The 15090-nt window shown below is 42.1% G+C and overlaps 1 protein-coding gene across 2 annotated transcripts; it reads right to left on the minus strand.

The window, feature by feature from the left end:
- Nucleotides 1-1146: 1146 nt before the first annotated feature.
- On the minus strand, nt 1147-5448 carry LOC115157303 (protein phosphatase 1 regulatory subunit 3C-B). Of its 2 annotated transcripts, none has more exons than XM_029705439.1 (2): nt 5256-5448; nt 1147-4019 (listed from the first exon to the last, which is right to left on the minus strand). In XM_029705439.1, exons 1-2 carry the CDS (start codon nt 5267-5269, stop codon nt 3071-3073), a joined length of 963 nt encoding a protein of 320 aa, XP_029561299.1. In that variant the 5' UTR covers nt 5270-5448; the 3' UTR covers nt 1147-3070. The 2 variants fall into 2 exon arrangements, with proteins under 2 accessions (XP_029561299.1, XP_029561307.1); XM_029705447.1 differs by lacking the exon at nt 5256-5448 and adding an exon at nt 4782-4935.
- Nucleotides 5449-15090: the final 9642 nt, after the last annotated feature.

The following is a 15090-nucleotide window of genomic DNA, read 5'->3' on the forward strand; positions in this document are numbered from 1 at the left end:
CATCCTGAAGAAAACAGAATACCGCAACAGCTTTGTGGGCAAACGACTAGCAGGCAGTGCTAAATGTTTGCACACACCGTCTGCCATCTTCTGAGCTTCTCTCTGTCGCTAATAATATCACCGACCTGTCTGGTCCTGTCTGGACCCGTCTAGTGTATGCTCAAACATCTGGTAGCTCATCACATCTTGGTTAATGAGGCATCTGTCTGTCCAGTGCTGTCCATTAACCTCCCCTGCATAGCTATTTGTCTCTTCAGCATTCTTCAAATCAAATCAAATGAGGCTCTGCGCGCCGTGCATCACGTGACACTGGAAACATAGTGTACCATCGAAGCATGGACCAGACCCTGACCTACTGCTCTCAGCTATGGTGACCACATTTATGATGCATCCATTTAGAGACACTCCCGAGGTTTCTGGATGTTTGCGTTTGTTCTAAATTCTCTTAACTGCTTGAATGGGTCAACCCTGTATATATGAACTTTGTTATAAGAGTCACACCACTTTAATAATTTGTTCACCGTTTAGTCACAAAATGTAATTAAGGGCTCTATATCAATCAGACCCACTTTAGCCAACATCCGCATAGCAGTTGTTTTGGCAGTGTCGGAGGTGGAACTGCATTAGAATTGTCAAACCCGCAAGAGGCTTTTGGCATGTCTAAAGCGGACCATGCCATTGGCTGCTCACAGTTGCATTACAAGAACTCCCACGCAGCCTTGTTTACAAGTTTGAACACTGGAATGGGAGATGTAGTCTAGACCTCGATTAGGCTGATAGAAATCCTCTTTATTTCATTTAATGACTTTACATTTAAGCGTCATTATTTCTATATAGCCTACACTTCCTTGTTCTAAACTTCTAACGCGAGTGGGACAGGTGTGGCTTCATGACAATGATCAAGAGCAGCTACTCACCAATTTGACAGCTCCAATGCAGTTCCACCTCCCACATTGCCGAAACATCAGGCATGCGGGTTTCAGCTATCGCCGGTTAATGCTTGATCTGATTGAATCTAGGTCTAAGGAGGTTCTACTTGAGCTTAGACAATGGTATTGGCTGAGAAGGTGATGCCAGCCGGATAATTCCTCTTAGAAAATATATTCGTTAACCTAAAATCCAGATTGAAAAGTCAAGAGTCTTTCACACTATAAACATTAGATTTTATTTCTGAAAGGAACAGAGAAAACAGTTAACCATTTCACAGAGAGACCCTTCCTTGCAGTAGAAAAAGATGCTGGCGGTTAGACACCATGGCTCGTGTCATAGCCCTTTGCATTCTGCCTCATGCTTATTTACACTTCAACAAACAAAGCAGCTGACAATGTTCACCACTTCCTGGTAAACTCTGAAGCCTCAGACCCAAGGCATTGCCCTCTAACACTGACCTCTTTTCCATTCATTTCCCTTTTAAACACTTCCCTTACATAGTTGTACATTCCTTAAATAACATCCCCACTCTCCTCACCCTCTTTCCCCTATTTCCCATAGGAGCATTCACATACCACGGGTTCATGAAACACATTGAAGATAGAATAGCACTTACATACAGTAGCAGCAAACATTAAGAAGAGAAGGTTAGGAAGAGCATATAAAGTGTTTGCATGTAAAGGCTTTTCAAAAATACGATGGACGTATGTATGAAAACCTTTGTGCAAAAAAAAGGTAGGTGCTCCATTTAGGCCTACACCTAATTGATAATATGCTGGGGTATAGTCATGCATATTTACCTGTATTGCTTTTCTTTTTTGTTTACCTGAAAGTCTTCAATCAAACGGTGCCATGAAACACTGAAGCAACTTCAATATGAAGTTCGTCATGTTGTACCAAATTATTTCACTTTCAACGTCTCATTCTTTCACATTCTCACATTTAAAAAGGCATACTGTATTTCGGTCAGTGTAAAGACTGCTCTGGAACTGTCAACCATGTCCGTCAACATTCGGGCGACTTACGTTATACTGACATTTTGATGGCTTACCATATGTCTAACAGCAAGGAATAGTTCCATCTATTACAGGGCAAGTAAAGCTAACTCTGTTGATATAAAACTCACCAAAACAGATCTCCATGTACAAAATGCTAAACCTCCTTTGAAAATATTCACTAAAGTGCAGGCTCCCAAATCTGGAGTTCTCGTTCTCTTTTTGAAAAAGCCTTGGAGCTGGATTAAATCCGTATAGCTGGGGTATCACGGCAGATCCGAGTTATAGCGCGATTGAAATTTAAAGGCAATGTTCCTACGTTCGTGGAGACTGCATTTACGATAAACGTTGCATATGTCGACTCAATCGGAAATTACCTTAAAATTTTAACAGATCTTTCGCGATACGGAATCCAGTCCCTACTCGCTGTGTATACAAGTGGTGAAGTAATGCCATTGTGTTACAAACAGCTTAACCTCATCCCCAGGCTCGGATTTCTGGCGCATAGAGTAGTCTCGACAGAGTTAGCGGGCTGGTGGCCGAGATTACAAACAGTTTAACGGACAATCAAATTAACATTATAAAGGAAGGCATCTATGTTACAACAACTCATGATTTACCCATTTTTTAAATTCACTACAAAAATTGTGTACACTTTTAAAGTCTAAACCAATTTCTAAATATCTCAACCTTAAAATGCCCTTCGCTATCTGTCGTTAATTCTAGCTATATTTTTGTGGCTATGATGGCATTTTACCACAATGCTTTATGTTGAATACTGGTCACAGTGATTAGGGTGTTAACTGGATGATAGGCTCAAACTGTTGTTTGTAGATTTCTGTACCTTCACATATACCCCATAAACATGAAGAGAAACCCATTCTGAACCTTTCCATTGTAGTGACAAAACAAACATGTCCACTAAAGCCCCACAATGACCTCAACTGTTGACTTGTGAGTCACATATCTTGAACATCTTAACTGTTCAGACTGTGGTTATATCTTCACTGTTGAGGGGGGTCAGCCAGCACTCTCATGTGTACATACTGTTAAATGTTCTGTTGTCACTCCTCTTACATCAAGCAATTGGGAGTTGATTCTGTTGGAGAAGCTTGTGGATTTGTCATAAAAGCCTTGTTGTTGCTTCACCAGTATGGGGTTGTATTCTCTATGTGTCCCCAGCTCTGCCATTCAGGGAAGAATCCACTGGACGTCCTCGGGCTCCCAAACTGGTCAAACTCCATCTCCGGCCTCTTGCCGTCTCTCTTGAACTCCACTGGTGCGGTGGTCTGGATGATGGGGTTGCTGGTCTGGTCTGCGTCTGTGTCGTTGTGGAGCAACTTGTAGTTCTTCTCATCGTTGTTGTCCCAGTATGTCTGATCCTGGGTGGTGAAGCATATGCAGAACTCCACACGCTCCTGTGAGGGCACAGAACTTGGCAGGTCGACGGTGAAAGCGAAGGTGTCAGTGTCCAAACAACCGTACACATTGTTTAGGTACGTACTAGCAATGTCCGTGTGGGTTTTCCACGAGTCAAACGTTATCCGGATGGAGACCGATTTCTCAAAGCTTACGTTCCTGACTTTCACGGTGCCGGTGAGCGACCGTTCCTGGAGTATGCAGTTTTCCAGACACACTTGGTTCTTCTTGAGCCGGTTCCTGAAGTCCAGATAATCTGCAGCGGGCTGTGGGAAATGCAGAGTAAAACATTTCTCCACGGAGACCTTGAGGCCTGCGGTGGCATTGGCCAGGTCAGACAGGTCGAATTGCAGGTCAGACAGTGGGTCCTCCTCAAACTCCTTGAACACGTGGATGGCCGTTAGGGACATGCCTTTTGAATCGGCAAAGACCACCCGCTTCTTCCCCTTGGCCCTGGCACTCTTCCATCCCAGGCTGGAGTCCTCTAGCTGCTGCTTGGAGCTGATGCATGGCCTCAGTGGTTTGTAGCGGTTGACCAGGTTTCGCGATCGGCAGTCCTCGTACGTGCTGAGGAAGCTGCGGAGGGGTGGAGAGCTTGCCAGGCAGATCCTCATGGCTACATCTACTGGCATGATAGGACCTGGCATTGGCCTGGGGTTCAACATGTGGAGGACCCTGTTGAAAAAGAAGAACGCACCAGACAAGGTTAAAGGCAAAATAGTTATCTGTTTAGGTGAGACTGAAAATAGTAAAATGTGGTCCAACAAAGTAATGGAACTTGTGTCAGAATTCTGATGTTCCGAATGCAGCTGTGAAACGCTGACCTGATTTCACTGGACGTGCTACCTTCTCCCAGAACCCTGCTGACGTAGGTCATTAATTGAAGAGACCTGTCATCCAAATTAATCTGACACAGATTTGTAAAATATATAATACATTTGTTCCTGGAACAGTTTGAAAATCTACACTGACAATAATGCTCAAAATAGTTTACAGCAGGCTATAATTATTTGTAGGGAGCTATATTGCATAATTTAACAATTCTAACAGGCCTAATTATTTTCTAGAAAAATAATTAAGCAATAAAACAAGGAAGTGTGGTATACGGCCAATATTTTTTATTTTATTTAACCTTTATATAACTAGTCAGTTAAGAATACATTCTCAATATATCATGGCTAAGGACTGTCCTTATGCACTACGCAACACAGAGTCACAAACCCCTGAGGTGCCTTATTGCTATTATTAACTGGTTACCAACTTGATTAGTTAGAGCAGTAAAAATACATGTTTTGTCATATCCGTGGTATACGGTCTGATATACCACAGCTGTCAGCCAATCAACATTCAGGGCACGAACCACCCAGTTTACAATAAGCAATAACCTACAAAAATGCTGAAAATAAATAGCTTTCAACCTATAAAGTTTTTACTCACACTAGAAATGGCTTTAACACATACAGGTTTAAGTTCGTAGCAATGATTTGGGCAGTAGCCTAGGGCAGGGTTTCACAAACTCGGTCCTGGGTGAACACATTTTGGTTTTTGCCCTAGCACTACACAGCTGATTCAAATAACCAAAACATCATCAAGCATTGATTGTTTGAATCAGCTGTGTAGTGTTAGGGCAAAAGCCAATACGTCTACCCAGGGAAGGGAGGACAGAGTTGGGAAACTCTGCACTATATCATGGCCAGTCAATAAAACAATTAAGAAACAGTCTCCAAGGTAAAAGAAAACTGGTCAGTGAGTGAGTTAATGATATTTCAGCCAGAGGTAATCTCACCTGGCATTCAAAAACGTTTATATTTAAGTAACGTTTCATGTTCTTTCATTGCGCAGTTCAAAATAAATGTCCCATACATTTACTGTGCATCGAAGCGCTTCATCTTTGACGCACTGTGAGCTTACCTTGTGCAATTCATTGGAAAGACAAAAACGTTAAATGTTGCTGGTGAATAAAGGGACTAACTTTTTAAGAACTAAATCGAAAAAAAATGTTATTTAGCCATTCCGATGAAATATGGTTGAGTTTCCTGAATGCTGCGTGGCACGCCCCCTTCCCCTCTGCAGTCCAGCTGTACTGTTAATGGCCTCAGCGTTTTCAATCCGTAGGCTACATCGGACGATTTGCATACTGCTTCACGTGAATACAGGATGATAGCCAATGGAGAAGCCAAACGAGGATCGCTCGAGCAATCAGCGAGCAGCTGGGCCTGTCTTACAGTCCGCCCCAGGTGCTGAAACGTCTAGTCGGCTCAGGCTACGTTGAGAGATGGGGAGTGGGGGCGGAGATAGCTTGACAGAGTCATGATAGACCTCTACTGGTTGTTTTTTGGTTTAGCAACTACATGCATGTAAAGAACATAGTTATAATATTGTGTTGTGCACCCCCCCTCCCTCCTCCCCTCCCCAGTGCTTCCCACGTTGGGTCAAGTTGGCTGGATGTACTTTGGGTGGTGGACCATTCTTGATAAACACAGGAAACTGTTAAAACCCCAGCAGTTCTGCAGTTCTTGACACAAACCGGTCTGCCTGCCAACTACTACCATACCCTGTTCAAAGGCACTTCAGTATTTTGTCTTGCCCATTCAACCTTTGAATGACACACATACACAATACATGTCTCAAGGCTTAAAAATCCATATTTCTCCTGTCTCCTCCCCTTCATCTACACTGATTGAAGTGGATTTAACAAGTGACATAAATAAGGTATCATAGCTTTCACCTGGATTCACCTGGTCAGTCTATATCATGGAAAGAGCTGGTGTTCTTAATGTTTTTTACACTCAGTGTGTATACATCATAGACTTTGTAGACATGATATACATTATTCCTTAAAGTAGACTTACCATATCTCATAATATTTGGAAGATAGGCCTGAGACATCTCATAACATTTCATTAGCACAGTGGTGAAATTCCAGGTCTAGTTGACTCTTTTTGTATGGGAAAGTATGGGACCACAATCAAAATATCAGCCTGGGCTGGGAGACATTTCTATTGAGATCTTAGGCAACTTCAGGCTCTGAAATACCTCCACCCTGACACAGAACATCTATTTGAACTTGTCTGAGCAGTGTATAAATTCATCATAGGGACTGTATGATCATCTGCAAGATGTCATTTAAAGCTAGTAAGGAGGATTCTACACGGAAGCGTCCCGGGGAAACATTGTTCATTTCTGTCTCTGTAGGTCATGCTGGCCTTAGAGCGGTGCAGACTACTGTAGCTCTTTCTAGCTTGTGAAGGGCTGGTGAAGTGTTCTCCCCACAACCATGAATCTGGTAGGCACTGAAGAGGAGAGGCCTTGGAGAGGACAGTGTGAGAGAGGGTGTCAAGTGAAATGTCTGGCATTAGAAGCCTTACGACTCAGATATGTCTCTGTGAATCAGCTCTTGTCTCTGTGGGGAGATAAGGGGCTATGAGTGACACTTACGTAATCGCAGCGCAAAAATGGAAACCATTTCACCCCACAGTTCATTGGTACTGACTTCAGTGATAATTGTATTGGATTATCTATTTTCACAAAGGCCAACACAAGGTTTTTCACACAGACAATATTCTCTCCAGTGATGTAAAGTACTTAAGTAAAAATAAAAATAGGTACTACTTAAGTCATTTTTTTTCTATCTGTACTTTACTATTTTTATTTTTGACAACTTTTACTTCACTACATTCCTAAAGAAAATAATGTTATTTTTACACCATACATTTTCCCTGACATTTTCCCTAAAAGTAGTCATTACATTTTTAATACTTTGCAGGACAGGAAAATGGTCCAATTCACACACTTATAAAGAGAACATCCCGGGTCATCCCTACTACCTCTGATCTGGCAGACTCACTAAACACATGCTTTGTTTGTAAATTATGTCTGAGTGTTGGAGTGTGCCCATGGCTATCCGTAAATTTAAAAAACAAGAAAATGGTGCCGTCTGGTTTGCTTAATATAAGGAATTTGAAATGATTTATACTTTTACTTTTGATACTTAAGTACATTTGATCAATTACATTTACTTTTTATACTTCCGTTTATTTAAAACCAAATACTTTTAGACATTTACTCAAGTAGTATTTTGCTGGGTGACTTTCACTTTTACTTGAGTCATTTTCTTTTAACTTATCTTTACTTTTACTCAAGTATGACAACTGGGCACATTTTCCACCACTGATTCTCTCTAAAAACATTTTTCTTATTGCAACATATTTCCTCATAGCAACCATTTGGCTTAAAGTATGTGCTTCCCTGGTTCGGTAAAGTAATATGTCTAGCAGTCATGGTCAGGAGTTCCTGCATATTCATGCATAACAGGAAGTTAACTTTAATGCCAGTCTGCACGTCCGCAGAATGCATGTTCACTGCTTTACAGTAACAACACACAGTGCCTTCAGAAAGTATTCACACCCCTTCACTTTTTACACATTTTGTTGTGTTACAAAGTGCGATTAAAATGTAATTAATTTTCATTTTTGGTCAACGATCTACACAAAATACTATGTAACGTCAAAGTGGAAGAAAAATTCTAACATATATATATATATATATATACTTTTTGAAAAATAAAATACAAAAATATCTTGATTAGATAAGTATTTACCCCCTGAGAAAATACATGGCAGTGATTACAGCTTTGAGTCTTTTTGGGTAAGTCTCTAAGGGTTTTGCATACCTGGATTGAACAGTCCATTTATTCTCTTTAAAAATTCTTCAAGCTCTATCAAGTTGGATTTTGATCATTGCTAGAAAGCCATTTTCAAGTCTTGCCATAGATTTTCAAGTCAATTTAAGTCAAAATGGTAACTAGGCCACTCAGGAACATTCAATGTCGTCTTGGTAAGCAATTCTATTTTAGATTTGGCCTTGTATTTTAGGTTATTGTCCTCCTGAAAGTTGAATTTGTCTCCCTGTGTCTGTTGAAAAGAAGACTGAACCAGGTTTTTCTCTAGGATTTTGCCAGTGCTTAGCTGTATTCCGTTTAATTTTATCCTAAAAAAACTCCCTAGTCCTTGCCGACGACAAGCATATCCATAACATGATGCAGCCCCCACCATGTTTGAAAATATGAAGAGTGGTACTCAGTGATGTGTTGTGTTGGATTTGTCCCAAACATAACACTTTGTATCCAGGACAAGAAGTTCATTTCTTTGCCACATTTTTTTGCATTATTACTTAAGTTGCAAGCAGGATGCATGTTTGGGAATATTTTTACTCTGTACAAGCTTCCTTCTTTTCACTCTGTCATTTAGATTAGTATTGTGGAGTAACTACAATGTTGTTGATTCATCCTCAGTTTTCTCAAATCACAACCATTAAACTCTGTAAATATTTTAATATCACCATTAGCCTCATGGTGAAATGCCTGAGCAGTTTCCTTCCTCTCCGGCAACTGAGTTAGGAAGGATGCCTGTATCTTTGTAGTGACTGGGTTTATTAATACACCACCCAAAACCTAATTATTAACTTCAAAATGCTCAAAAGGATATTCAGCATCTAGTTCTGTTTTTCACATCTACCAACTGGTGCGCTTCTTCACAAGGCATTTAAAAACCTCCCTGGTCTTTGTGGTTGAATCTGTGATTGAAATTCACTACTCGATTGAGGGACCTTACCTATAATTGTATGTGTGGGGTACAGAGATGGGGTAGTCATTCAAAAATTATTTTAAACACTATTATTGAACACAAAATGAGTATTATGTGTTTTGTTAAGCACATTTTTACTCCTGAACCAATTTAGGCTTGCCGTAACAGAGAGGTTGAAGACTATTGATTCAAGACATTTCAGCTTTTCATTTTTTTATTAATAAAAGAATCCACTTTGACATTATGTTGTATTATGTGTACACCAGTGACACAAAATCTAAAGTTAATCCATTTTTAATTTAGGCTCTAACACAACAAAATTTGGAAAAAGGAAAGGGGTGTGAATACTTTCTGAAAGCACTGTATATAGTGTAAGTGACTCTCTAAATACAGTATCTAAGTAAAGTTGAAATTGCAGCAGCAGGCTAAATTAGCCAGGACCGGGTTGAGGTTTGGTTTTCACATGAATCAGCATGAGACACAAAATGGCGCTGACAGACATGGTCGTCCTGTTTTTAGCTCCTAGCCAATTCCAACATTTTTTTAACATTATTTGCTCAAAACGTTTCTTCCATTATTACTTACAGCTGTAAGTCGGTGATCACTCACCTGCATTTTCGACCCGAAATTCAACTTTCCTGAATTGGATCCTTTGTTTGAGCTCCCAGAGGCAATTCCATTAATCTCGGGGGCTGCTCCAAGACGCCGTCACCGGAGAAAAGGAATAAGGAGGGGGTTCAGACTCAGGAGGCGTGCATACCATCCACCACTTCCAAGTATATTACTTGCTAACGTCCAGTCCATGGACAATAAAGTAGACGATCTCAGGGCGAGGATCTCCTTCCAGAGAAACATCAGAGACTGTAACATACTCTGTTTTACGGAAGCAAATCAAATCAAATTTTCTTTGTCACATGCGCCAAATACAACAGGTGTAGACCTTACCGTGAAATGCTTACTTACAAAGCCCTTAACCAACAATGCAGTTCAAGAAATAGAGTTAATCATGGCTTGCTCTGGAAATACTGTCCCCGTCCTTTCAGCCAGCGGGGTTCTCCGTTCATCGCTCGGACAGGAAGAAAGAAAACTCAGAGAAGAAGAAAGGTGGAGGTGTATGTTTCATGATTAACCAGTCATTGTGTGACTGTGGTAGCGTACAGGAACTCAAATCCTTTTGTTCTTCCGATCTGGAATACCTCACAATCAAATGCCGACCGCATTACCTCCCGAGGTAATTTTCTTTGGTCATCGTCATAGCCGTGTATATCCCCCCCAAGTCAACACCACGACGGCTCTCATGGAACTACACTGGAACTACACTTTGTGCAAACTGGAAACCGCATATACTGAGGCTGCATTTATTGTAGCTAGGGACTTTAATTAAGGAAATCTGAGGGAAACTCTAGTGAAATTCTATCAACACATCTCCATTGCTACTCGAGAACTCTGAACCATTGCTACTCCCCCTTCCGGGACATGTACAAGGCCCTACTCCGCCTTCCCATTGGCAAATCAGATCACGCCTCCATTTTGCTCTGTAAGCAGAAACTTAAACAGAAAGTACCCGTGGTAAAGACTGTTCAGCTTTGGTCTGACCAATTGGAATCTATGCTTGTTTGATTATGCGAATTGGGAAATGTTCCGGGTTGCCTCTGAGAATAATATTGATGTATACACTGACTCAGTGACGGAGTTCATCAGGAAGTGCATAGAGGATGTTGTTCCCGCTGTGACGATTAAACCATATCAAACCAAAAACATGGATAGATGGCATCATTCACGCAAAACTGAAAGCGCAAACCATCATATTTAACTAGGTCAAGGTCACAGTTCCAGTTTCCAGCCCTCCATAAGGCAAACAAAGAGGCAAAACAACAGGGACAAAGTGGAGTCGCAATTCAACGGCAGATCACAATCACAGATTATAAAGGGAACGCCAATCAAGTCACTGACAACGACCCCTCACTCCGGAACAAGCGAAATACCCTTGTCTGCTTTGAGGAAAACAGTTACGAGGACTGTGAGCTTTCGTTCGTCGCATCCCAAGACACGTCCTCAGAGCATTCCAGACCAGCTGGCTAGAGTGTTTACGGACATATTGAATCTCACCCTATCCCAGTCTGTTGTCCCCACTTGCTTCAAGATGTCCACCATTGTTCCTGTACCCAAGAACATAATGGCTATGGCCTCTTAGCACTCACATCTGTCATCATGAAGTGCTTTCAGAGGCTAGTTAAGGATCATATCCCCTCCACCTTACACGACACCCTAGACCCAATACAATTTGCATACCACCTCAACAGATCCACGGATGATGCAATCACTATCGCACTGCACAATTCCCTATCCCATCTGGACAAGAAGAATATCTATGTAAGAATGCTGTTCATCAACTCCAGCTCAGCCTTCAACGCCATGGTGCCCTCCAAGCTCATCACTAAGCATGGGTCTGAACCCTGCTCTGTGCAACTGGGTCCTGGACTTCCTCATGGGCCAACCCCAGGTGTTGAAGGTAGGCAGCAACACCTCCGCCACACTGATCCTCAACACAGAGAACCCACATTGGTGTGTGCTCAGCCCCCTCCTGTTCTCCCTGTTCACCCATGACTGCGCGGCCACGCACACCTCCAACTCAATCATCAAGTTTGCTGAAGACACAACAGTGGTAGGCCTGATTACCAACAACGACGAGACAGCCAACAGGGAGGAGTTGAGGGTCCTGGCAGAGTGGTGCCAGGAAAACCCTCTCCCTCAATGTAAAAAAAAGAAGAAGAGCTGATCGTGTATTTCAGGAGAAGCCCCCATCCACATAGATGTGGAGAAGGTGAAAATCTTCAAATTCCTCAGAGTGCATATCACTAAAACCTGCAATGGTCCATCCACACAGATAGTGTGGTGGAGAAGGTGCAACAGCGCCTCTTCAAGCTCAGGAGGCTGAAGTAATTTGGCCACTTGGACCATCACAAACTTCTACAGATGCACCATTGAGAGCATCATATCAGGCTGTATCACCGCCTGATACTGTAATTGCACCGTCCGCAACCGCAGGGCTCTCCAGAGGGTGGTGCGGCCAGCTCAATGCATCACCGGGGGCACACATTTACATTTACATTTACGTAATTTAGCAGACGCTCTTATCCAGAGCGACTTACAAATTGGTGCATTCACCTTATGATATCCAGTGGAACAACCACTTTACAAAATACATCTATATTTTTTTTTGGGGGGGGGGGGGTAGAAGGATTACTTTATCCTATCCCAGGTATTCCTTAAAGAGGTGGGGTTTCAGGTGTCTACGGAAGGTGGTGATTGACTCCGCTGTCCTGGCGTCGTGAGGGAGCTTGTTCCACCATTGGGGTGCCAGAGCAGCGAACAGTTTTGACTGGGCTGAGCGGGAACTGTGCTTCCGCAGCGGTAGGGGGGCCAGCAGGCCAGAGGTGGATGAACGCAGTGCCCTTGTTTGGGTGTAGGGCCTGATCAGAGCCTGAAGGTACGGAGGTGCCGTTCCCCTCACAGCTCCGTAGGCAAGCACCATGGTCTTGTAGCAGATGCGAGCTTCAACTGGAAGCCAGTGGAGTGTGCGGAGGAGCGGGGTGACGTGAGAGAACTTGGGAAGGTTGAACACCAGACGGGCTGCGGCATTCTGGATGAGTTGTAGGGGTTTAATGGCACAGGCAGGGAGCCCAGCCAACAGGGAGTTGCAGTAATCCAGACGGGAGATGACAAGTGCCTGGATTAGGACCTGCGCCGCTTCCTGTGTAAGGCAGGGTCGTACTCTGCGAATGTTGTATAGCATGAACCTACAGGATCGGGTCACCACCTTGATGTTAGCGGAGAACGACAGGGTGTTGTCCAGGGTCACGCCGAGGCTCTTAGCACTCTGGGAGGAGGACACAATGCCCTCCAGGACATCTATAGCACCCGGTGTCACAGGAAGACCAAAAAGATCATCAAGGACCTCAGCCACCCGAGCCCTGGCCTGTTTACCCCACTACCATCTATATAGAAGGCGGAGACAGTACAGGTGCCTCAAAGCTGGGACCGAGAGACTGAAAAACAGCTTCTATCTATTAAATAGTCACCACTAGCCGGCCTCAGCCCGGTATCCTGCCCTGAACGTTAGTCACTGTTACTAGCCGGCTTACCACCCGGTATTCTACCCTGCCCAATGTACATAGTCATTGAACACTAGTCACATTACAAATTATTACATACTGTTTTATCCACTTCATTAGTATATATTGTGTTCTAGTGAAGGCACATTTACTGCTGTACACACCTTTCCTATTCATATACTGTCTATACTGTCTATAGACCGTACACACAATCATATACATACAGTAAACCCCATAAATATTGGGACAGTGACACATTTTATTGTTGTTTTGGCTCTGTACTCCACTACTTTGAATTTGAAATGATACAATATAAGGTTAAAGTGCAGAATGTCAGCTTTATTTTGAGGGTGTTTTCATCCATATGGGGTGAACCGTTTAGAATTACAACACCTTTTGTACATAGTCCCACCATTTTACGGGACCGAAAGTATTGGGACAAATTCACTTATATGTGTATTAAAGAAGCAAAAAGTTAAGTATTTGGTCCCATATTCATAGCACACAATGACTACATTAAGCTTGTGACTCTACACATTTGTTGGATGCATTTGCTGTTTGTTTCGGTTTTGTTTCAGATTATTTTGTGTCCAATAGAAATGAACTGTAAATAATGTCTTGTCATTTTGGAGTCCCTTTTATTGTAAATAAGAATAGAATGTTTCTAAACACTTCTACATTAATGTGGATGCCGCCATGATTATGAATAATATAATAATTATGCACAAATATCATACCCCCCTTTTAATGCTAACCTTCCCTGTTATTGTAATGATGAGAGGTTAGCATGTCCTGGGGGTATGATATCTGTGCATCTGTAACTTTCTCACTCATCATTATTCACAATTCATTCAGGATTATCCATAGTCATGGTAGCATCCACATTCATTTAGAAGTGTTTGGAAACATATTATATTCTTACTTACAATAAAAGTGACTCCGAAGTGACTCCAAACTCTGTCCTTGGAAAACCCTGTCCTATAGGACCTATAAGCTGTTAGGACAGTACTCTGATGTGGGAAGATATGAACGTGGGAAGGACTCCATGTTCAGATGTCATTTCAGACAGTAGTGTGAAGCAGCAGCTTATTTATTTACTGTATATCAACCAACCAAGCTACATTCAAAAACATACCCACATATAGCTTAGTATACTATACTTTTCAAAAGCTTGATGATTCATTGGTTATTTGAATCAGCTGTGTAGTGCTACGGTAAAAACCAAAACGTGAACCCAGGGTGGGGCCCCGGGACCAAGTTTGGGAAACCCCGCTATAGGTGGTGCTGAAAAATGATCCTCCTCAGTCAGTGATATGAATGGAGGGCAAAGACAGGGGCCTGGCAGCTACTGAGAGAAGTAGTTTTAACACATCAAGTTCAGATGCCTTTGCCATGTCCTCACCACATAGGTCATTGGCCATAGAAGTTACTTCATATCATCAATTTCTTTAGATTTTGTTTTGTGTGTGTAACCGTTCAACTGAAGGTATATTTGTAGTTGGTATATTTCAGTTTGGGAAAATGTTGGTGGTATGGTATATTTCTAGTAGCTTAGTCAATATGAATAATTCAGAGTCTTGACATTGCATACATACTATAAATATACAACATGTACAACACATTTCCATGTCGGTGAATTTGTAGTAAGCTACAAAATCTGTAATAATCTGAAAATAAAAACCTGCATATCTATGTGGTTATTTGATTGAAGGGTTCAGTTATCCTCCTAAAATATTTATCAAAGAGAATACTACAGATGAGACATTGAATAGCCATTCATGACTCATTTAATGTGCAGGTTTTGGGATGGCACAACTGGCAACCAATGACCTGTGATAGACCTGACGCTGCTCAGTTGTCCAGACCATTTGAAATGGAGCCAATGTCAATGGTACACCGGCATTTACACAGCAAATTTAAGGTCAAGTTCACTTTTAAAAATAGACTTGGGGAAACTGGTGCTAAGCCATTTGACAGATGTATAGTTAAGAGTTGCGATCTATGAGTAGGCTCAGTCTACAGTACCATGAAACTAGCACAGACTTA

Source organism: Salmo trutta, chromosome 2, assembly GCF_901001165.1.
Source record: "Salmo trutta chromosome 2, fSalTru1.1, whole genome shotgun sequence".
In the NCBI taxonomy this organism is placed as follows: Eukaryota; Metazoa; Chordata; class Actinopteri; order Salmoniformes; family Salmonidae; genus Salmo; species Salmo trutta.